The following is a 25,881-nucleotide window of genomic DNA, read 5'->3' as shown; positions in this document are numbered from 1 at the left end:
GAAAGTGAAGTTAGAAAATTGTCAATTAGGTTACAGTTAAATGAAAGAGATGCAATTCGTGGATTTTGGGGATACCTAATTCATAAGAAGGTTTCAGAAGAATTGAAGCATTTGATGAACTCTCTGAGTATGATACCAATTTCATCGAGTGAATGTGAATGATGATTTTCACAAATGAATCTGATCGCCAGCCCAACCAGTGCTTTGTTGATGACAAAAACAGTTTCTTCATTACTGTTTCTTAAAATTGTAGGCCCACCGCTGACCCGCTTCGATCCAGCAAAATATGTTGATTCGTGGCTGCTTCGGAAACGTCATTCAGCAACCGACACACAAAGAGGAAGAAAAGAAGTCGTCAAATGACAGGAGTCGTCAACCTGCGACTCGCGAGCGGCATGCAGCTCTTTTAACATGTAACTACAGTTCTTTAACTTTACAGCTCACATGAAGCACAATTTGAAATAGAATTAAGAGAACTTAAAAATCAAGAAGTGCAAGACTAAGCCTTAAAACTGAAATTGAGGATTTGGAGAGGTAAAGGGTTGCCCTTGCAAGAATACACAAATGGATGGCGATAGATGAGTTTAAAATGCAAACCAAATTGTGTTCTATGCGTGGAGTAGCTTACCGGACCCATATAAATTTGAAAATATTTGCGTTTGAACTTCTCTCAGTTTTCTGTTCGACGTATTTCTGCGAGCAAATAATTTTGAACATGAACTATATTAAAAATAAATCAAGAAAACGTTCTCCGAACAATGCGAGCATGTTTAAAGCTCAGCATGTTTAAAATTACAACATACTTGCATGATGTTGAGAGACTCGCTCAAGAAGTTCATCAGCAAAAGTCACATTAATTTGTATCTAATTGGATGTTTGTTACATTTTTTCGGTATTAATAAATAATATTTCAAAAAATATATATATATATTTTTTTTAAAATGAACACCTTCCCACTCTATTCCATTTCTTAAAACCTCGCCTTCCCCTCCTCCTCCCCCCCTCCCAGGTTGAGCTGAGGTGCGGCTCTTCGGATTCTCCTTTTTTTTAAATTAGATCAAAAATGGCTTTTCACTCAAAAAAGTTGCCAGCAACTGGCATAGGGTGTCGGAAGAGAACTTAATAAAAATTTGAAATATTCTACAAAAACTTTAATATGAAATCATTTTTATTATGTTATTATTTTTTACTTATTTTACTTATTTTTTTTATATACTTGAATAATCAATTTATGCTTAATAAACTGTGTTAATATACTTAATTTGTTGTTCTTATTCTAAAAACATTACTACTAATGTAACACTATCAGGAGAAAAAAAAATTTAGAGTACTTTTCATATCCTTTTAATTTTTAAACTTAATATTTAATTTTATTTTTATAATAATAGTAACTTAAATAGTAATAACTGAACAAACATCTTACCTTACAAACTTTGATACTTATATGTGAGATAATGTACGTTCATTTAATTTTCTTCCTCTTCATGACTGCTAAGCACAATCTCTTCTGCAGCATCTAGATTTCTGCTCTCTTTAAAAGTCACGAACTGGAATCTTCGAAATCACAATTATTTTTTATGGTCTCGAACAAGCACAGGACCTAACCAAGCGATCTTCCTACAAAATTCCAAAGAATTAATCTTGGAAGCTACTAGGCTTTTCATACCAACTAAGAAATATTGTTCAAGGTATAGGCCTAAATGGATATCAGATGAATTAATGAGACTTGGCAGAGAAGAAAAATGCATGGGATACATATAAATTAATGGGTAACATGGAAGATTATGATTGATACAAGCTGGTCTGTAACCAAGTAACAAAGGAGATTAGTCAGGAAAAGGCAGATTATGAGGAATCCTTGGCAAAGAATGCAAAGAAAAACAACAAAGAGTTCTTTACCTATGTAAACTCTAGAAGGAAAGGGATGAATCAGATTGGTCCACTGGATACTGATGGTTCAACTGTTGATGATCCAGCTCAGACAGAGCATGGTTTTGTTACGGGAAAGTCTTGCCTGACCAATTTGATTGATTACTATGATGTGGTCACAAAGGAACTGGATGCAGGGATAACTTTGAATCACATATTTAGATCTTAGAAAGACTTTTGATACTGTTGCACATGGAAGACTGCTGCGCAAATTGGAGCAGTGTGGCATTGGAGGCAAATTGCTGCTATGGATAAGGGGATGGTTGAGTGGGAGAAGACAGAGAGTGGTAATCAATGGACACTGCTCATCGTGGACTAATGTTATTAGTGGAGTCCCTCAGGGTTCACTGTTGGGGCCATTATTGTTTTCTGTATTTATAAATGATATTGATGATGGTATATCAAGTTTAATGTCCAAGTTTGCAGACGATACGAAGGTTGGCAGGGTTGTTAAGGACACTAATGACAGTACGCTGCTGCAGCAGGATCTAGAAAAGTTGAGCAGGTGGGCTGAGAGGTGGCAAATGAAGTTTAACATTGACAAATGTAAAGTACTACATATGGGAAGCAGTAACCCCAGAGTGATGTATCAACTCTGTGGTACTACACTGACAGTAGTAGAGAATGAAAAGGACCTGGGGGTAATTGTGCAGGCAGATATGAAGTTTTCTGAGCAGTGCAGACGGACTGCAAGAGTAGCTCATAGTGTTTTATCAATAATATACAGGAATTTTTCTAGCAGGGATAAGGAGGTGATTATCCCCTTGTTTAAGGCAATGGTCAGGCCACACCTGGAGGTGAGACAGATGTAGGATAGATGCGGAAGTTTGCCTTTAGCAGGCTGGTAGTTGGTTGGTGGAACAGACTTCCATCCTTCGTTGTGGAAGTTGATAGCTTAGTTGATAGAATAGATTCAAGGCAGAACAGGTATTTGGAACAAATGGAGGTGAAATGGGAGCGGTTTTTTTTTTTGGCTGATGTTGCATAAGCTTGCTTTCTTGCATCATATGCCTCTACTAACGCTGATACAGTGGACTGCTTTTAATGATATGTGAAAATCGGAAGAATATTTGCCAGTTAACAAAATAAAAATAAATTTACGTTTACATACATAGCTTAATATGTATGTAACATATACATACTAATTGATATTTCTGTTCACTGATATTTATTTTATTTTGTTTTTTTTTTTTTTTGTTGTAAAATTTAAAACAGTAAAAGTGATAAGCAGTTAATAACAAAGAGCGCGTCATGCACAAGTTGCAATAAACATGATACGGAGTAATGAGTTTCTGAAAATTTATTATTTTTTTTATATGACTGAATATTTCCTGGAAGGGAAAACACATTTCACCATAATAACATGAAAACCCACAGAATTCCAGCTATTGTTACTGCAACAAATACAAGAAGAAATACTACCCATTTATAATTGATTACACTAACAGAAAAGACTAATAAACCGGAAATTTCAAATTGTTTTGATGGTTTTATGGTAGTGACCTCAGAAAGGTGGTTTAGAAAAATATTACGAAGGCTATCTAATGACTAGCGAGTGAACAGCAGGGATTCACAAAAAGGAATGGAAACATTGAAAATTACATCTAAAATAATAGTAGGGTTTTCCCTGCACAACAGCTCAAAAATACCGTGTTATGCGAGATTTCCAGCAAATCTCACATCATGTTAGAGCGAAATATTATTGTAAAAGTGCCGTGTTCTGCGAGGAATTCCGCAATTTATCAATCGTGTTAGAGCAAAATCGTGTTGTAGAAGTACTGTGTCGTACAGGGGTTGCCTGTACAGAAATTTTCCAACAGGGATATGGAGGTGATTGTCCCCTTCTATAGGGCATTGGTCAGGCCACACCTGGAGTACTGTATACAGGTCTGGAGAACTCATTTTAGGAAAGATGTAGAGTTTCTGGAATGAGTACAGAGAAGGGAACGAGATTGTTGAGGGGAACAAAAGGTTAGCATTACCAAGAAAGGCTTAAGTTCTGCAAATTGCAGCTTCTGGAGACTAAGCACCTGCGATGTGATCTAATTGAGTCCATAAGACCTCAATTAGATCACATGGATTTGAATGGATTGAGCAAGCTCGGTGCTAGTGGGATTTTTCCTTTTGCTCATATTAGCATTAGTAGACGCATACAATGCAAGAAACCAAGCTTATGCGGCATCAGCCAAAAAAAAACCCTGCTCACCTTTCACCCCAACGTTCGTTCCAAATACCTGTCCAGCTGAGCCTTAAACTTATTTAGGCTATCAGTTCCACAACAAGGGATGGAAGTCTGTTATACCAATCAACTACCCACTGGCTAAAGGCAAACTTCTGCACATCTATCCTACAACTGTCTTTCCTCAATTTGAATTTATGCCCTCTCGGGTGATTATTCTGAGCAAGAGGAAGAATCCCATCAGCATTGAGCATGCTCAAACCATTCAAGGCTTTATACACCTCAATCAGATCTCCTCGCAGGTGCCTAGTCTCCAGACACTGTAATTTGCAAAACTTAAGCCTTTCTTCGTAAGAGCGACCCTTTGCTCTGTTCACTAATCTTGTTGCCCTTCTCTGTACTCGTTCCAACAGTTCTACATCCTTCTTAAAATTAGACCTCCAGACCTGTATACAGTACTTTACTCACTTAAGGGGGTGAAAATTGAGGAAAGACAATTGTAGAAAAGATGTGTGGAAATTCGGCTTTAGCCAGCGGGTTGTAAGTTGGAACAAACTTCCATCTGTTGTAGTGGAGATCAGAAATTAAATAAATTCAAGGCAGATGGATGGGTGAAATCGGAAGGTTTTTTTTTTTTTTTTTTTGGCTGATGCTATATAGCAGTGGTGGCTAACTTAATTTGTGATGCGATCTACTTTTTTCCTTCAAAATGTGTCACGATCTACCATCTCAAAAATTTCATTGCACAAGGTTAAAAAAGTTAATCAACACCTATTGAAAAATGTTTTTAAATTTAAATACAATTCAGAATTCTTATTTTAAATTCATACGTATTTCCTCAGTCCTTGAGGTTGTCACAGACAAGCTGTACTTGCTACCTGGGAGTCTAAAACGCTGATGGAACTGATATTCGGGTGACACTCAAGTCAAGTGGATCCAATTTCGGCGAAGTCCAGACGGTCTGTGACAGTCAAATCTTCTGCTCGCACCTTCATGATGGTGGGACTGTTAGTAATCCTGGGTATAACCTCCATGCACAAGTACATGGTGGGTGACCACCCAGGTATGAACAAACGCAAGCAGGGGTCGAGTTGTGGCGCCCACACCACACGGAGGAACGCTGCCCCTCTATGTTACCAGGCATTACTAGGTGGTAGATGACTCTCATCAACCGGTGAAATACCACCACTTTGCTTATTGGAGGCTTGAAGTGGTGGAACCCATGTTTAGTCTCTAGAGCTAAGTTCCGGTCAACCCTTCCCTATCTCTTCCATCATGCAGTATGATTGATGACTTTTGAGGTTATGATGAACGTCGTGGCGAGATCCAATATTTCTTACATTTCGAGGGTACAGCTCTAACTCTCTCTCTCTCTCTCTCTCTCTCCCCCCCTCCCTCCCTCTCTCTCTCTCACACACACACACACACACACACACTAACAGGGTAATTCAGAAAAAAAAATTTTTTGGCTGGTGCAGCAAAAGCTTCAGGCTTCCTTGCATCATATGGAAAATAATAATACAGGCATACCTCGATTAACGAATAGGATGCGTTCCACGAAATTACTTCGTTAAGCGAAACTTCGTTTTCAGAGGTAAAAATACTATGGCCAGAATAGGGATACGTTCCTACGTAAAGAAAATGAAAAGCTTTTTTTCGAACAAAGAAAAGTTTTATTAAATAAACAGTCAACTTACATACAAAGTGAAATCACATTTTAAAATATGAGGTTAAAGTTGATTGTTTATGCTTTTTTTCTCTTTCATTTAACAATTGCCTATACGGAGTTATTGCATTTAACACTGATCGCTTAACTATAACACTTCTTCCTAAATCGGGATCATTTTCACTAAAAAAATTTAAAACGTTTTCAATGTCATTTAAGCACCTTTTTAAATCTTTGGTTGTTAATACTTTTTCGGCAGGAACTTCTTTAACTTCGCCTTCATTATCTTTGTCTTCGTTGCTAACAAGGTTTTCTAAATCTTCCACTGAAAAACCATCATCTTCTGCATTCAATAAATTTCTAACATCCTCTTCATCGACATTTTCGAAACCTATTGATTGAGCCATCTGGATAACTTCATTTCTAATTTCTTGGATGTTATTTTCTTCTTCTAGTACAACTTCTGGCCATATTTTGCGCCAAACTCCATTTAAGCATTTCTTAGTGACTTCTTTCCAAGAACTATCAATGTTTTCAATTGCGTTTTTAATGGTGTAGTTTTTCCAAAAAGTTTTAACTGTCATTTCCACTTTATCCTCTAGTTCAGTTAAATTGCTTAAAGTTCGACGCAGATAATAAGCTTTAAATGATGCTATTACTCCCTGATCCAATGGTTGAATCAGGGAAGTTGTGTTTGCTGGAAGAAACACAACTTTGACAGGAATGCATGTGTCCAACGTGTTAAGATCAGTAGGATGTCCCGGAGCATTGGCTAACAACAAAAGAGCTTTTTCTTCAAAGTTGTTTTTTTGACAATACCGTTTTACTCCAGGACAAAAGTGGTTAACAAACCAATCAGTAAATAACTCCTTGGTAACCCACGCTTTTCTATTTGCTTTCCATATTACAGGTAAATTCATTTTTATGTTACCTTTTAACGCCCTCTGATTTTCTGAATGGTAAACTAATAGCAATTTTAATTTATAATCGCCAGAGGCATTTGATCCAAAGAGTAACGTTAAACGGTCTTTGGCTGCTTTGAACCCAGCAGCTGATTTTTCTTCAATAGAAATGAAGCTTTTTGTTGGTAGCCGTTTCCAGAACAAACCGCTCTCGTCAACATTGAACACCAAATTTGGTGGAAAATTTTCACGTTCAATTATTTCCTTTCGTTTTTCTGGAAACTTATTTGCAGCTTCAACATCTGCACTTGCAGCTTCAACATCTGCACTTGCAGCTTCTCCTGTTAATTTTACACTATGAATCCTGGCCCGTTTTTTAAATTTCTCGAACCAACTACGAGAAGCCCCAAAGGTTTCCGTAATTTCTTCAGTTTGTTTAGATTTCAGGTGATTAAACAAAAATAATGCTTTTCTTGAATCACCATTTGACTTAAAGGCATATGACGTTGTGACATATCATCTATCCACAAACTTAACATTTTCTCCATTTTTTCTAAAATTGGATTCCTTAAGCGAGTTAATTTTGCCGCTGTAACATCTGTACAATTCTGAGCAGACTGTTTTATTTTTTCTGATTGACTTAGTATGGTTGTTAAAGTTGATTGCGCTAATCCTAAAGAATGTGCCACATCGGATTTTCTTTCGCCGCTTTTAACACGTCGTACGATATTTAGTTTAGTTTCCAAAGAAATTGCTTTTCTTTTCTTTGATTCTGACATTTTAATTAACTAAAACAAAAATATTTCTATTAAAATTTACATGCCCGCAGCTCGGGAGCACTCGGGAATACGTAACGAGTCGCCGTCAGTCACCAATCGGATGATTGTCGGGCGTTGGCCTTAAATTGGAATATTTTTTTATGTTAAATGGGGCTTGAAATTGCGGACTTCGTTATATCGAGGCTTCGTTATCAGAGGTAACGTTAACCGAGGTATGCCTGTAATTGCTAACCAACCTTTATGCATGAAATGAAATCAAACAACTGTTTACCTGACATTTTGATAATTTTGTAAATACCCCTCCACTTTTTCATGCTCTGTGGAACACAAATCCATCTTCATGTGATGTATACTTCCAAAAATATAAAAAAATTTATACTACACGCAGAAAGCTTCTTGGAGTTCTGCATGCTCTAGTGGTTCAGATTCCCAGATAAATTATAGCAGATGTAGATGGCTGAAAGGGATGACATTCAAGTGAAATGGCTGTAATTTTTCCCTAACCTTACATTGGCCTATTGGTTGCCACTACTAAATTTTATTAATCCGGTGATTATGAATAATTACCAGTTAATATGTATAATCGCCAATAATATTGGAGAATTTAATAAATATATAGCAATTTATTAAATATACCGGTCATTTTACATATTCTCCAGTGCTAGCTGGTGTATTTGATAAATAGGACAGAGAAATCATATGAATGAAATGAAGGGAAGTGCTTCTGCACACTGTCGAGCCGACTAGCCGCTTCTAAAACCTATAATATACCGCCATTTAGTTAGTGCAGCGCTGCTCGGCCGAACGAGAACGGCCACTGTGTCTACATTTCTGCCGTTTAGTGCAACATACAACAACAACACATCAGCATTTAGTTAGTGCAGCGTTGTTGGGCTGAACTAGAACGACCATTGAGTCTGCATTCTTACCGTTTAATGCAACATTATACTTATAGATAAAGTTAAACGTATTTAGTTTATGTCCATAGGTAAGTTTTCTTTGAAAAACAGTTAGAAATTAACGTGTAATGAAAATTTTTGTAGTTTGCCAAAGTGTAACGGTTATGGATACCATTGAAAGAATGAAAGAAAGTTTTACTGCAAATTTAACGAAAGTAATAGAAACAAAATGCAGTAACAAAGGTTTTATAACGAAAGAAAAATATATACAGGTGATAAACGACATTTTTGCACTAAATTTGAAAATCACATGGAAAACTCCAGCAGATTACCAGACTCAAGCGCTATGATATAATTAAAGTAGGTGATTGTAATAAATTGATTTACCCTGTTCAAGAAAATAACCAAAGCATAAAATATTATGTCTGCACTGAGGAAATTTTTGATACAATACATAATATACATATAGCTATTGGCCATGGGGGAAGAAATCGGGTGATGAACGAAATTAAAAAAAAAGTATAAAAATATAACTGCTGAGTCTGTAATGGTATATTTAAACTTACGTGAGCCTTGTCAGAAGAAAAGTAAAGTTCCTAAAAAAGGCTTAGTGGTTAAGCCAATGGTGTTTAACGAAATGAATAGTAGGTGTCAGGTAGACCTGATTGACATGCAAAGTCAGCAAGACAAGGGATACAAATTTATTCTTGTATATCAAGACCACCTAACAAAATTTGTACAATTGCGTCCCTTAAAAAGCACATGCTGAAGAAGTTGCTTATGTTTTATTGGATATATTTACTATTTTTGGAGCTCCTATCCTTCAAAGTGATAACGGTCGCAAATAAAGTTATCGAAGAATTATGTTCTTCTTGGGAAGAACTCAAAATCGTACATGGTAAACCTCGGCACAGCCAGCACCAAGGTTCTGTCAAACGTGCAAACCAGGACATAGAGAATATATTGAGTACGTGACTAGAAACTAATGAAACACGCAACTGGAGTGAAGGATTACGATTTGTTCAATTAATGAAAAATAGAGCATATCACCAAGGAATTAAATGCAGTCCCTATGAAGCTATGTTTGGTTCTCCCATTAAAATTGCCCTCAAAAACCTCATGGCTTCCCAAAGAAGTTGTTGTGAATTTAAAAGAAGAGGAAGAACTAGAAAACATAATGAAGCAATTTAAAAATGATCATATGATAGAGAAGGAATCAAATATTTATGATTCTGGAGAGATTGCAGGAGACACTAACATAAAGAGTATTGATGAAAATGACAATATAATGGAGAACGTTGAGGAGAATAAGGAGAATATTAAAGAGGACTTGGATAATATTGTCATTTCAATATTATAATATAATATTGAAATGACAAGGACTTGGATAATATTGTTGCAAATAGGAAAGCACAGATATATAGAACACGTAAAATAGTAAATGAAAATCTTAAAATACAAGCTAAAAAAATTATAAACGTGTCTAACAAAAAGTTTCCTACTAGAAAAGTAGGTAATACAGTATATATAAGAATTCCTGATGTTGACAGAGCCAGAAGCGACCCAAGAAATTGCTTGGCAGTTATTATGGATATTGGCACCTCCGTAGCCAGGTGGGAAGGAGCAGCAGTGCGTAGCACATGCTTCTTGATTAGACCGGGGTTCGAGCCCGTCACCACCAAATACGGAGGATGTGGAAAGGTTAAGAAATGACCACCACATATCCTGGAGCAATATGGCCTTAGTTGCTAATGCTCCTAAAAACCAAATAACAACAACATGATGGATATTGACAATAGTGGACCATATAAATTGGGTACAAATAAAGGGAAATTGGCCAACATTTATACCAGAAATGAGTTTTCTATATGCCATGAAAAATTTATAAGTGTTGCAGAAGTTCCAGACTCAGAATTATCTTTGCGGGAGTGTGTTAAGAAGTTTTCCATATTTGGTGGTCATTGTTACAAAAAATGTAATTGTAAAGGAAAATGCAACAATAATAAATGTAGTTGTAGAAATAGTAACAAACTGTGCAATTCAAAATGTCATCATAGTTTATCTTGTAATAATAAATAACATTAAACTTTGATTTTTTTTTTTTTTTGTATTCTGTTGGCATCTAATTTCAATTAATCAATATTACCAGTAAGCATTGGAGATTATTCATAATATCTGGTATGTTTGATAAATTAAGCATATTCTCCAATATTATTGGGAATTATACATAATAGCCGAGTGCCTCCGTAGCCAGATGGGAAGGAGCAGCAGTGCGTAGCACACGCTTCTTGATTAGACCTGGGTTCGAGCCCATCACCACCAAATACGGAGGATGTGGAAAGGTCAGGGAATGACCACCGCATATTCCCGGAGCAATATGGCCTTAGTTACTAATGCTCCTAAAAACCAAATAACAAACGAACAAACAAACATAATAGCCGGTATAATTACCGTATATGATAAGTCGGAAAGTATAATTATGTATACTTTCCGACTTATCATATTGCCCGTAACATATACACTCTTCCAAATTAATAGAAGTTCGGGTGGCCCTGAAGTATTTTGACTCCTCCAAAATCCAGAATAGTAATTTTTGTCACATTCTTTAAGTGCACTCTAACCGCTGAACCTTCAAGCCCATGAGCATCACTTGATCTGTTAATATCCATATATTTGTTATTGTTGGGATATCAGAGACATGGTGTCACACAGATAAAAGTAATGCAGAATTGGAATTTGGGGAGTACAGTGTGTACAGAAAGAATAGACAGGATAGGAAGGGAGCACAACCCCCTAGGAGGGGGTTGTGCTGTTAGTTTAGAAACACACAAAGTCTAAGGAAGTGCGTCCAGGTGACATTAGCACTGGGAAAGCAAAAATGAGGGTAGGAGTGTGTTGTAGGCCTAATGGCTCTGATATGTGCAATGGACAGCTGTACAGAGAAATAGAATGGGCCATTAAATCAGAATGTCTTATAATGGGGGATTTTAACTTCCCAGATATTGACTGGAACTAGACGATTTGTCACTTGCATACTAGAAAGACTTGTGGATTTATTGGACAATTGTGTTGTCCAGCAGCCTGTTCGAGAAGCAACCAGAGGGAGTGATTTTCTTGATCTGATTATCTGCAGATAAAGAAACCACTAGGTGGCAGTGATCACAGTGTATTGATGCAGGATTTAGTTAAAGATGAAACTGCCATCAGGGGCAAAGGGAAGGGTTTTTGCTTTCGTAAAGGAGACTACAGTGGTCTCAGACAGTTTTTAAAATCCATACAATGGGACCAACTGATGATGTTACCAACAACAAATTCTAAATGGGAATCATTCAAGGAATTAATCTTGGACGCTACTAGGCTTTTCATACCAACTAAGAAATATTCCCAAAATGGATGTCAGATGACCTATGAGACTCATGGCAAGAAGAAAAATGCAAGGGATGCATATAAATTATCAGGCGACACAGAAGCCTATGATAGATATAAGTCTGTAATCAAGTCATGAATTAGTTTAGACAACAAAGGTAGAATGAGAAATCTTTAGCAAAGGATGCAAAGAAAAATAGTAAAGACTAATTTACTTATGTAAACTCTAGAAGGAAGTTACATGTAAGAAAGGTACCTAGGATAGGATCTATCCAGTTATTTTAATATAACTGCTTCTTTTACTGCCTCCTTTAAAGGTGGCAGCAAAAGAACTAAGCAAACCCTTGATTATCAGAGCATCCTTGGATTCAGGGAGGTCCCCACAGACTGGAGATATGCAAATGTATCCCCTATACACAAATGGGGTTTAAAGGGTGACACAAGTGATTACAGACCTCTTAGTTTTAACATCTATTTCAGGGAAAATTATGGAGTCACAGATTAAAAAAGCATTGCAGGATCATCTAGACAATATCTTCAAAAAGGCCTATGAGGTTGGGAAAGTTCATATTCATAATAACTACACTCAACACCAACCGTGCAATTAAATAATATTTAATTTTAAAAATATAAAATATGTACATGTAAAATAAAATTATTATGTTGGTGAGACGGGGCGGCGGTTCAAGGATCGTCTGGGGGAGCACATGAATGCTGTAAAGACCGCAAATTATGGGAAGTCTGCTGTGGCGGAGCATTTTTGGGAGAAGCCACACCAGATATCCCCCAGAAGGAGCGGTCATTGTGGACTGTGCGCATGGGTTCTGGGAACGCAAGTGGCTCGAGAGCTTGCGAATCAGTTCATCTAATAACATTATTAATAGAGATAGGGGTGTGCATTTGCATCCTCTTTTTGAGGCCGTTGTACTCCGATGGGCCGATCGGTTCTGTATAACACGCTCCTGAGCCACTTCCGGGCCCAGTATGCAGGTGGGGAATACCGATCATGTTCCTATAGAACCACATGTATGAGTGCTGTGGGCCTGCTACTTAAGGATGTGCTGTACAATAATAATATACTGTTGAGAAAGGAGGTGGTCGCTTCCGAAAGCTACAGTTACCGGTATTCTAGTATTTGAAGGATTTTAGTTACAGCATTTTAAAATTTTTAGCACTTTTATATTATTGTAAATAGACCAGTTTTTATTTTACATGTACATATTTTATATTTTTAAAATTAAATATTTATTTAATTGCACGGTTGGTGTTGAGTGTAGTTATTATGATCATCTAGACAAGACTACAGTTATAGTTCAGACACAGATGGGTTTGTTAGGGGGGATTCTTGTCTGACTAATTTGATTGGATACTTCGATGTGGTCACAAAGGAACTGGAATATGATACCAAAAATATGATATCAAAAAATAATTTGATATCATATTCTTGGATTTCTTCAAAGTTTCTGATACTATTGCACATGGAACACTGCTGTGCAAATTGGAGCAGTATGGCATTAAGGGCAAATTGCTGCTATGGGTAAAGGGATTGTTGAGTGGGGGAAGGCAGAGAATGGTACTCAATGAACACTGCCTTTCATGGACTAATGTTATTAGTGGAGTTCCCCAGTGTTCAGTGTTGATTCCATTGTTGTTTTCTATATTTATCAGTGATATTGATGAAGGAAAGCAGGCCTGACGTCCAAGTTTGCAGGCGATACGAGCTCCCACAAGCATGCCTTTGGAACTCCATGATATCATTACTATGTTCCATAAGTGGTTCTTTATCATTGTAGCTTGCACGAACAGATGCAAATTACCACTGCTCTAGCATACGAAGCTGTTCAGCTTTTTATACTTACTGAGAGCTATGCTGCATATTGGAGGACCAGGTTTTGGCGCATTATAGCCTTAGTTGCTAATGCGCCAATAAAACCCAACAACAACAACATATTGGAGTGGCCATAATTCAATGATCACTGAGTGTATTTAATAATATGTTGGTAAATATTGATTTCGGATTTAGTGGAAATTACCTTTGAGTTTGCTACCACCATTCCCATGTAGAGCAGTTGAGTTATTAGTGGGAATAGAGATAAACCCTCTAGTCAGAGTCTGACACGAGTAATTAGTGACCTGTTAGTTTGACTTCTGTTCCAGGGAAAATAGAGTCACTGGTTACAGAAGCAGTGCAGCATCATCTAGACAAGATGCAGTTATAGTTCAGACAGGGCATGAATTGGCAGGGTTGTCAGATGACAGTAATTACAGCACACTACTGCAACAGGATCTAGAAAAGTTGAGCAGATGGGCTGAGAGGTGGCAACTGAAGTTTAACGTTGACAAATGCAAAGTACTGCATATGGGGGGCAGTAGCTCCAGAGTAACCTAGCAACTGTATGGTACTACTCAGTGGTGGGAAATGAAAAGGAACTGGGGATAATTGTGCAGTCTGATATGAAGTTTTCAGATAGTGCAGACAGGCTGCCAGAACAGCTCGTGGGGAATAATGATATTCAGGAATTTTTCTAGCAGGGATAAGGAGGTGATTATCCTCTTGGATAAGGCAATGGTCAGGCCACTCTTCAGTACTGCATACAGGTCTGGATGTCTTATTTTATGAAGGATGTAGAGCTTCTGGATTCGAGTAAAAGAAGGCAACAAGATTGGTGGGGGGGAACAAAATGTTGCTCTTACCAAGAACAACTTACATCCTGCAAATTGCAATGTCTGGAGACAAAGGCACCTGCGAGGGATGTGATTGAGGTGTATAAGGTCTGGAATGGTTTGAGCAAGTCAATACTGATGGGATTCTTCCTCTTGCTCAGATTGCACACATGAGGTGGCATAAATTCAAGTTGTGTGTGGAAAATTTGCCTTTAGACAGTGGGTGGTTGATTGCTGGAACAAACCTAGACAAACTTTGGTAGCGAAATAATGGGTGAAATGGGATGTGGGGTTTTGTTTTTTGTTTTTGGCTGATGCTGTATAAGCTTGCTTTCTTGCATCATATGCCTATAAGCACTGTAACACAGTGCTTATAGTCAGATGTACCCTCCTTTATTACACAAAATATGCAAGAGAACATTATATTTTCCTCATTGCAGCCACAACTCTAGTGCCATTCACATTTACCTTGCTTTTGGATAAAGAAACAAGCAACCCAAATGTTTTTGCTTTTTTTTAGAAATGATCAATATGTACCATCTCCTCTAACTATGAAATCAAGAGCTGGGGTTCTGATACTAGTTTTGCACGCTTCTCCTCTCCTGAATTGAATAACTCACTGTTTACTTTATATATGCCACATGTAGCTATTGATGTTGCTGTGCTACAGAGCTCTCCAGTCAAATAGACAACAAATATTGGGTCATCTGTATGTGCTTGATATCCTTCCAGCTTGTGGCAGTGTTTCTCACTACCATAAAGTTGTTAGTATCCTCCCCTCCCATGACTGCATGAGAGTTACTGCTTCCTTCCCATTGGTAGCAGCAATAGCCTGAGTTATGGTTCTGCTCAGGTAATACTGCTTGAAGGTGAGAATCTACAAAATGAGGAGGATAACCAGAAATGTTGTCAAGGATTGACAATGGCTTAAATGCTGTGTCCTTTTCCAACAAATTTTTGACTTCTGGTATGAGATAAAGCAGACACCACTCCTGAAAAAGCATTGCAGTAATCCATGCTTTCTTATTTAATTTTCAAATCTCTGACAGTGAAGACCCTGAAGCATTGTCACTTGTGGATTCTTACTACGATGTACTAAAAGGGACTTCAGTTTGAAGTCACCAGTTGCATTACCACCTATCAACAAATTCGAAGTATGAGGGCAACTAAGTTATTAAATAAACTTTCTGAAGATGAAATGTTGGCAGATTTTGAAACTTCGTTGAGGCCTTCACTGTAAAGAAAATGTTCCAAAATATAATGGCATAGAGGCAATAATTAAAAAAAAAAAAAAAAAAACTGTTTGCATTATATCGCCAATCTCAAAAAAATCAGGGCGATTTAAGGATTATTGCTAAAGAACTTGATCTGGAAATTATAATTATTTACAAGTCAATACAATAATAGTTGAACTTATGTTTCATATAAGAATTGCTGGATGGGACACTTTTTGTCACTAATTAACTATGCCTTGCATAGTTAATTAGTTGTTTGCTATTCAGAAAAACTCCTAATAAATCCATTACAACTGTCCAGAATACATTTCTATATTGATATTGTAAAACAATTGTATTGTTACTATATTATTACTTATTTTACTCAAATGATTGGTGCATGCTAATTAATTTTATGACTCTGAAGTGAAACTCTTCAGCTTGCCACCAGGTGTGTGTGTGTGTGTGTGTGTGTGTGTGTGTGTGTGTGTGTGTGTGTGTGTGTGTGTGTGTGTGTGTGTGTGTGTGGTAAGAAAGAACAGAGAAAGATGTTATGAAAGAACAGAGTTTTATGTGTAGAGAAAAAATGGTGACGTGAGAAACTGAGAGAGAGAAAAAAGACGGTTACTGTTTGCAATGAGTGTTTCATTTGGTTGCCCCTTACAAATTTGGATAACAGATATAGATCAAACTCACTAGGAGGATACATTATAACGTGCAGGGAGAGCACGTTTTTTTTTTTTTTTTTTCCTTCAATTGTGTAATCACCGAGTTAAAGAATTTTTTTATTAATTTAATTTTTATAACAAAGATTACATTTTTTTACAAATGTAACAAATGTAAATATATGTATTGTAACATTTGTTACATTTACATTTGTTACATTTTTACAAATGTAACAAATGTAAATAAATGTATTGTAATTTACAGTAACAAATTAATGTTTCTGTGTGTAACAAATGTAAACGTCGTTACACGACGTTTACATTTGTTACACACAGAAACATTAATTTGTTACTGTAAATTACAATAATGTTTGCATTGTTTATATGGTAAGATGCTTCATAAGTTTTCAACAGATTTGGTGTATACAAACATTACTGTAAATTAATCACGTTTGCACTGTTTGTGGAGAAAATGCTTCAAGTTTTGAACAAATGATTTTAGCAAAATTTTAGTACACACTTTCTTAACTAGATGCTTTTTAACTAACTACAGTAGAGCATCAGTTATCTGGAATAACTAATGTCAGACCTCCTCCAGATAGAAAAATTTTCTGGATAATCAAACGTACGGTAAAATTACATAAGTTCTGTTATAATGTGTTAAGGTAAAAGAAAAATACTTTAAAGAGTGAAAAAAAAAAAACGAATTTATTTAATAAAAAATAATAATTGATAATAATAACTTTTAAAAAATTCACACATTTACATATGTCATATGTATATTCGGATAAGTATTTTACTGCAAATTTTCCGTGGGAAAAAATTTGAAGTAATTTTTTAAAATAATAATTTTTTTGTTTAATTTGTTGCGATTTTTTTTTTTTTTTTCTGCTGCTAAATCTCTCAAGTTTCTTAATAATATCAATTCGATTATATTGCACTCTTCCTGATTTTCTGCCCATTTCAGTGCTGTTTCTTTTCATTGACATTTTACTGTCAAAAAAAAAAAAAAAAACTTAGAAAAATAATAAATTGTACAGTTTTGGGCCAATATTATTCTTACTGAATCTGGAGCTAAACTAAACATAATATGAAACGAAGAGAACAAAATATCTAATGGAAAATTGGATTCACGGAAGCAAACGACTAAACTCTATCACTCATGGTTTCTGAGAAAACCCATTAGGCCTTATCCAACATTTCACCAGATATATGATGTAAAAAAACAAGACGGAAATATTCTCGTAGCATAATAAAAATTTGTCTCAAATACTAAAATTAATTTTTAAAAAAAGGAGAAAAATCAGCCTTTCAAATTATTCTGATAACCAATGTTCTACTGTAGTTATAAAGGCTAAAGGTTTTAGCACACATTAATTTTCTTGTAGATATGTAGGTGTCCAGATATTAATGCTACCAAGTGGCAAGTCCCCATAGTGTGTTGCACATTTAAAAAATTGCTACAATATTATTATTATTATTATTAGCCATATGATGCAAGGAAGCCGAGGCTTATGCTGCACCAGCCAAAAAAAAATTTGAATATGAGATAGAAAAGTAGGAGGGAATCACGAAAAGAGAGAAGAATGATGATATCCAGCTCAGGACCCTGGATGTGCAAAGCCCATACCCACCAGATGTGAGCCGCTGGGGTAATGTTTGCATTTTCTAGATGAACAGCTGCAAATTTATTTTAAAAAAATCAATAATATCAATGTTGTTTTCAAAACCATGTGTAAAATAAAATTGTGGTGTTACTAAGGATATCAGAACTGTAGACAGCAAAAAGAGTGTATCTTAAAATTTGTCAAAAATGCAGAATGTTACTGCTACGGCTGCCAAAGTGATGACAGAAACTGAATAGCTTGTCACTTGCACATATCTGCAATTTCTGCTTTCAAGCATTTGCATCAATTGCTTCAAAGTAGTAAATAGGCTTGTTGGATGGTTTCATGAAAACTGGACTCCCAAGAGGAAACTTTGGTGGGGATGGAGAACAAAGAACAATACTCATTGTATGGGGATAGATTATAGTAATAATATATAAATATATTATATATTATAATATATTTATATATTATAATATATAATATATTATATATATTATAATATGATAGATTATAAAAGTGAATAGAATACTTTTAATTCTATTCACTTTTCTATTGGTAATCATTTGGCAATGTTTAGAAATTTTGAACAATCTCACAAACAAACAAATGTTAAAATGCTAGGTATCCTCTTATGTCTTAAAAAAATAGATGCGTACTTTGCGATTGCAAACTTGGCTGCTCGTAAGTTTATTAATATGTAGTAGGTTAAGTTTTCAGTGTCCTTTTTTAGATTCCTTTCGTATGAATTTGCTGATGCTACACTTCTCACCAAATGCATAATGAGAAATCTTATAGATAGACAACTGACCTATTGCACGTGTTCTCTGTTTATGAAGTGAACAGCAACAAGCTGCTTTGGTAATGAGAAACGAGTTTACTGTGGTTTTTATAACTGACTAATCACTGGTGTTCTTTGTTCACACGGGCGCCTCCGTAGCCAGGTGGGAAGGAGCAGCAGTGCGTAGCACACGCTTCTTGATTAGACCGGGGTTCGAGCCCGTCACCACCAAATACGGAGGATGCGGAAAGGTCAGGGTATGACCACCGCATATCCTGGAGCAATATGGCCTTAGTTGCTAATGCTCCTAAAAACCAAACAACATCTTTGTTCACAACTGTTTTGCCTTTTACCATTGCAACTATCGGCATTCTGCCAACCTAGCACATAGAGGGAAACCTTATCGGTATAAAATGGACAAATTCTCTCTTTAGTAAGCATCGTGGTAAGTTGCTTGTAGAGGAAAAGCAGGTTCCCAGTGGATGTTTCAGTTTCTTCATCTTTGTCCTATAATTTTCATAATTCATGTGAGACTATCAAAATTGTGTGAAGAAAAAACTGTCAAGTTTTAATTTTTTTTGCTGAGATAACAATTAATCATACTGAAATGTATGTATAAAAATCCCAAAAATTATGAAAATAAGTATATTTCTAGCATGTAAATATTTTTTGCCAGTCTTTATTATTATTATTATTATTTTTTTTATTCTTAACACATGTTTTTAATGACTGTTCGACAAATAACTGTTAATAATTTTAATAGGAAAATATTGAGCAAGAACCTTCTTTCAAAATGAATGGCACAATGAAATTCGCACATTTATGTTCCCAACTTCCTGTGAAATTGTCTCCCGCCATGGTAAAAAACTTGAGTGTATCCATTGCCTTTGTGTGTTTCTTACATGTAGTTAATGAAAAGGTAAGATTTATTTTTATCTTCTTTGTACATTAGTATAAATATTTCTGTTTTATTCTGTTAAGGGTCATTTTAAAAACTGTAGGGCCCCTAATTCCTAAAATAGTTTCTATCATTCAAAAAATTTGTGAAGGGAACAAAGTTTGTGTTTATCAGATGAAAAAGTTCACTAAATAGTAGTAGTACTACTATTAGAAAAATTATTCAAGTGATCAAAACTTACACAACACCAGGCAAAAAAAAAAAAAAAATCACTTTTTTTCCCATTTCTTCTAATAAATAATTTATCCTTCTTTGAATTTATTCAAATTGCCCACTTTCACAACAGGTGTAAGTTTATTCCAACAATTAATTATCCCATGGCTGAATACAAATCTCTGCAACATTTTTCAATATAAATTTGTGTGTGTGTGTGTGTGTCATTTGAGAAAGCATAAAGAAGTCATAGTTTTTTGGTTTATTTAATCCATTTAAATCTTTATGCGCTTCAGTTAGGTCCACATGCAGGTGCTTAGCTTTCAGATGTTGTTGTTGTTTTGGTTTTTAGGAGCATTAGCAACTAAGGCCATATTGCTCCAGGATATGCGGTGGTCATTCCCTGACCTTTCCGAATCTTCCATATTTGGTGGTGATGGGCTCAAACTCCGGTCTAATCAAGAAGCATGTGATACGCACTACTGCTCCTTCCCACCTGGCTACGGAGGCGCCCTCAGATGTTGTAATTTTTAGAGCCCAGTCTTTCTTGATGAGAATATCCTTCACATATCTAATTTCTCTTTTCTCTACGTTTTTCAACTGGGTATGTCTTCCTAAAATGTAGTTTTCTAAACTATATACCAGGGGTGGCCATAGCACGGCTCGCACAGGCTTGTGGTGTGGCTCTCATGCAGATATATTTTGATTTGTATTTATATCAAAATTTTATATATAACATTGATAAAGTTTAAAAACAATAACTTTATTTTTTAAGTAAGCATATTTCTTGTTACAAAGTTTTTTTGAAAAACATAAAATAAAGATACACAGATTTCTCAAAATACTAATTCTGACAGACAATACTTCACAGAAGATATTTATATATTAAGTTTGCTTGTCGATGCTTTACGGGTTTTGTTCACCTTAGCAGTTAGCTGCTGAAAGTTTGGTTGATAGGGCACTTGTTAGGGCAGTATGTAGAAGCTCATTTAAATGCTAATCAGTCAAAATAGACCGATACTTATTTTTAATAAATTTAAGTGTTGAATACAAAGACTCACAAAAATATGTCATACCAAAAATAGAGAATTGATCTCTGCACACTGTTTTGTTTTAGGATATTTTTGTTCCGGAACCTGCTTCCAAAACTCAATAATCGAGCAGGCACTTCCTTTTAGTTGTTTTAATCCTTCATCCTCTTGGAGCTCCAGTAGCTCAAACTCTACAACTGCTGTATCCCCAGCAATTGGTGGTGAGACGGGACAGCCATTCTTCATAATGTTAACAAGAAGAGGATTTTCCAAAAATGCAAATGATGGTTTAAGCGCTCTTAAATCAAGAAATCTATCATTAATTTCTTCTTCCAGTCCATGTAACTTGCATGCATAATCTCTAGTTATTATTTCTTGATATCCATTGCAACAAAATGTTGCAATGGATTTCAAGAAATAATAATCTGGGTAGAGTTTGTAAAGTTTTACTCAAACATGTGGAATGAGTGAGGGTTTTAGAAACCAGGTCCTTCTCAAAGAATTTCAGTTAATGTGGAAGCTGACAACACTCTGTGCTAGATCAGAAATAAGTTTTCCTTGTCCTTGCAGAGATACATTTAATGATTGTAAATGCTGACCAACATCTGTGAAAAGTTCCATATCTATTAACCACTAGGCATCCTCAAGTTGAGGGAAAGATTTCCCTTTTTCTTTAACAAATTGTTTGATTGGCTCCATCAAGTGAAAGAACTTTGTTAGAACCTTGCTTACCGAGAGCCACTTTACTAAACAGAACCACGATACGTCATCTGGAAGCTGGCCATTGTCTATTTCTTCCATGAGGGCTTTAAACTGCCGATGTGTTTAACCGGGAAAAAATGCGTCAGCAGTTAAAAGTCCCACAAGCCCTTTATTGACACTTCTCATAGCTGGGCCGCCATCAGTTGCAACACTGACTATCTTCTTAATCAGTACAGAAGCTTTGCCAAGTACAAGATCAAGAGCTCCTTTTATGTATGAAGCTTGTGTCATATCCTTCAAAGCAATCAGATCTGATAGTGCTTCTTTCACGTCTAGATTATTTGATACAAAAATGATCAAATGTGGCTAGTTGTGGTTTATCTTCAATGTCTGTAGATTCGTCCCAGGCCAGACTCAGCGCTGAGCAATTCTTGAAATCACGTTGCAAGTTATTTATGATGTCAGCACTGATTACAGAAATTCGTCTTTCCACTGTATGTCTGGACGCAGGAATTTGTTCAATCATTTTGGGCAATTTTCTATTTTCTGGGTCTAAAACTGAAGTTACTTGAGCAATATTTTTCTTAATGAACTCTCTTTCTGTGTAGGGGGTGCTTTCACGAGCGATATTGAAAGCCAAAATAAATCCAGCCCATGTTCTTACATCTGCCTCTTTAATAAACATTGACATAACCTTGGTTTGACTATTAAATTTTTCTTTTAAAGTCAATATTTTAGTTTGCCTTAATACGGAACCAGCAGGAAATTTCTGGGTGAAAGAACTGTGATTCGTTTTGTAATGGCTCTTAAGATTACTGGCCTTGAACTGTGACAATGTTACTTGATATGAAAGACATTGGTTTGCCATTTCTCTCCACAAAAACAAACTTTCCTTCCCACTCTGCCTTAAATCTCCTATTCTTGTGTTCATATTTACGTTTTTCAGACAGCATAATAACTTTTAAAGGGTCTCACTTAAAAAGAAACTAATGATGTTCACACAAATTAACTTGTGCACTGTAAAAACTGATTGAACCACACGTATGCCTGAAATGATTTATAATGAAGATGCTATGCACGGCAGATGGAGCCATTGGTTCTTGGAGACGTACAAACATGCATTTTATAATATAACTCTTTCCAATATGCCTTCCACTATTGCTGTTCCCAAACGTCGGAGGCACCTCCGTAGCCAGGTGGGAAGGAGCAGCAGTGCGTAGCACACGCTTATTGATTAGACCGGGGTTCGAGCCCGTCACCACCAAATACGGAGGATGTGGAAAGGTCAGGGAATGACCACCGCATATCCCGGAGCAATATGGCCTTAGTTGCTAATGCTCCTAAAAACCAAATAACAACAACAACCCAAACGTCGTCTAGCTGGCCAACTCTGTTATATACTGTATTCCAGATGTGAATACATCTGGAATATTACATTGTATTATTATTAGCAACATGATGCAAGGAAGGAAAACTCAGACAGTAGCAGCCTAAAAGAAACAAAACTTTTTACCAACTTCCTTTGTCCATTTCTTTGAATAATTGCCCAAACCTTTAAATTTATTCACACTACCCACTTCCACTATGCTGGGGTAAAGTTTATACCAAACAAACAATTATTCTATCACTGAATGCAAATTTCCACACATCTTTTCTGCAACTGGTTTTTTTTTTTTTTTTTTTCCAATTTAAATATATGCCTACTTATATGTGTGTCTTCTGAGAAAGAGTAAAGATGCCATAAGCATTTGGTTTACTTAACCTTACACACTCAATTCACAAAGACATTTAGATTCCAGAGACTGCTATTTACAGAATCACAATTTTTCTTAGTAAGCATATCCTTGTTGCCCCAGCTAAGCTTGGTGCACTTCTTTGCATCCTCCCAACAGATCTGTCTTTCCTGAAATGAGTTTTCCAAATTTTTATGAATTCTTGCCTTACCCTTGCCTTATATGATAGCATAGAGTCCTGTACAGATCCATTGTATTAGACCTGCAAAACAAAAACATAACAAAAATAAATTTAAAAAATATATATAAATAAAAACATATCAAGATTTGTCTTATATTTTTTACATATCAATAATAATGCAAAAAACCAATTGTTAACAATATTGATCTTTTTATTGTACATAATACAAAAAAATTTTAAAAAAATGGATACAAATATATTAAACATATTCATAACAAAATTTTACACATTTTTCTTGTGCAGAAAGAGGACAATCATCAACAGTTACTTGGTTCAGCTGTGTTCTTTCATGTATTAGAAATTTAGCTACAGAAAAATATTTGTCACTAGTTACATTGCTAGCAGAGATGGTAAAAATGAAACAAGTCAACTGCAAGATTTGGCGGGGGGATATATATTCTTCCCTCCACCACCATTTCAACAATTGAAAATCTTCATCAGAAACTGGTTTTGGAAATTTCATTGTGATATAATTTTAGATTTTGCTAGGTGGAGGTTTCGTACTTTCACTGCCTGAATCTTCCAATTCAAAGAAATCACCTTCCTCCATTTTATTTATGTTGAACCTTTTAATTCTGGTCTTTTGGTGTCATGTGGCGATGCAATATTTTTATAGAAGCTGCAGCTACACCCAAACCACAAACTAAAATTACCTACAAGCCAGTCTGTGTTACTGGTAATCCATGGATACCCAAACCAATGCAGAACTCTACAATAAGATAATGGTGCATGTGTGTGCGCACGTGTACTAGCAAAATCCTTATCTATCATTTACCAAAACAAATGAGCTGTTCTAGCAGTCTGTCTGCACTACTCAGAGAACTTCAAATTGGACTGTGCAATTACACTGGTCAACAAGGTTTTGCTAACATGGGTGAAAGTAAGCATTTTTTTGTTAATTTGTATGTGCTGATTACGAATATGACAGTAAGAATTTTCTGTCACATCACATTTTTTAGAAAAATGCAAAAACAGTTTTAAAAAAATGTAAAATAGCCTCAAAATCAACGAAATGGTCGAACATCGCACTCTGTACCTTTCCCAGTAGAATTTATTGTAACAAAAGAGACATATCTGTTTGTTTAATGGTATATTACTACCTCTTTTTAGTTTTGTGGCCCTGAGGACTGGCCAATCTGAGTTATATTGCATATAATCCTTATTATGCGGTAGCATATTTGGACCCTACTATATTTCCGGCAGCCAGGCACCTCTGTCAAAGACAACTTGATTACAAGCTGTTTTTAACCCTTAAATGTATATTTTTGGGGTTAATTTTGATTTGTAAGATCTAGCAGCAGGTTTTGGTGTTTTAAAGTTCCTTTTTGGTCTTGTGAAATGGAGTGAAAATGCTGTGCATACATTAGTTCATCAAACAGTTTTTGCTATGTTTGTGGACAATTTACAGTGAAGTTGCAACATCTATCAATCACAGACAAGGTGAAACAAGCTTATTATTTTTATTTTGGTTGTCACGTGGGTAATCAGGATAAAAGGTGGGTACCACATATGCTGTATAACATGCTATGTATATCTGAAAAAATGGATGAAGGTGAACAATTCTAAAATCCTTTTGCTGTTTCGATGATCTGGCGAGAACCAACAAGTCACCTCGAAAATTGTTATTTCTGCCTTAGAAATACTAAGGGGTTTCCAAGGAAAAATAGAGTTAAATTGAAATTTAACACACACACACACACACACACACACACACACACACACACACCGGAACTCCCTTTTCCTCCACCTAATTGTGATGAAATCACTAATCCGGAAGAAGAGCAAGAGCAAGAGCCCCCTCAACGTCTGCCGATCCTAGTTACAATTCTGAAAATGACAAAACCCCATACTTAATTGAGCAAAGTGAACTTAACGATTTAGTTAGGGATTTAAATCTTTCAAAGCAACGGATTCAGCTGTTTGGATCTAGGTTGCAACAGTGGAATTTGCTGGCATAAACCACGAGGATTTCTGTTTAGAAACCAAAACAAAACATTTGTGGGTTATTATCAAATGGAAGGTTCTCTTTATGTCTGCAAAGATGTAAACGGATTGATGAATGAACTAGGGTTTGAACACAGTTCTTTAGAATGGAATTTGTTCATCAATTCTTCTAAACTCAGTTTAAAAGCAATTTTGCTACACAATAGTAATATCAAACCATCTGTCCCAGTGGCTCATTCAGTAGCTATGAAAGAAACCTATGATAGCATGTCATTGCTGTTAAATGCCTTAAACTATAAGAAATATTGTTGGAAAATCTGTGGTGATTTAAAAGTAATTGCTTTGTTGCTTGGACTACAGTGTTGTTTTTACTAAGTATTGTTGTTTCCTGTGTTTATGGGATAGCTGAGCAGTAGAACAAGCATTATATTGTGAAGGAATGGCCCATCAGAGAAGAATATATTCCCG

The 25,881-nt window shown here is 35.9% G+C and overlaps 1 protein-coding gene across 1 annotated transcript in view; it reads left to right on the top strand.

The window, feature by feature from the left end:
• barr (non-SMC condensin I complex subunit H) overlaps nt 1-25,881 on the top strand; it is a 462,459-nt gene that overhangs the window by 416,550 nt on the left and 20,028 nt on the right. Inside the window, exon 16 of the mRNA XM_090374633.1 lies at nt 19,415-19,570. Within this exon, the coding sequence (XP_090230759.1) occupies nt 19,415-19,570 (156 nt within the window). The remainder of the gene's footprint in view (nt 1-19,414; nt 19,571-25,881) is intronic.

Source organism: Mastigoproctus giganteus, chromosome 5, assembly GCF_048544385.1.
Source record: "Mastigoproctus giganteus isolate SK-2022 chromosome 5, ASM4854438v1, whole genome shotgun sequence".
In the NCBI taxonomy this organism is placed as follows: domain Eukaryota; kingdom Metazoa; phylum Arthropoda; class Arachnida; order Uropygi; family Thelyphonidae; genus Mastigoproctus; species Mastigoproctus giganteus.
Note: the sequence above shows the minus strand (reverse complement) of the source record. Positions and strands in the feature narration are given on the sequence as shown.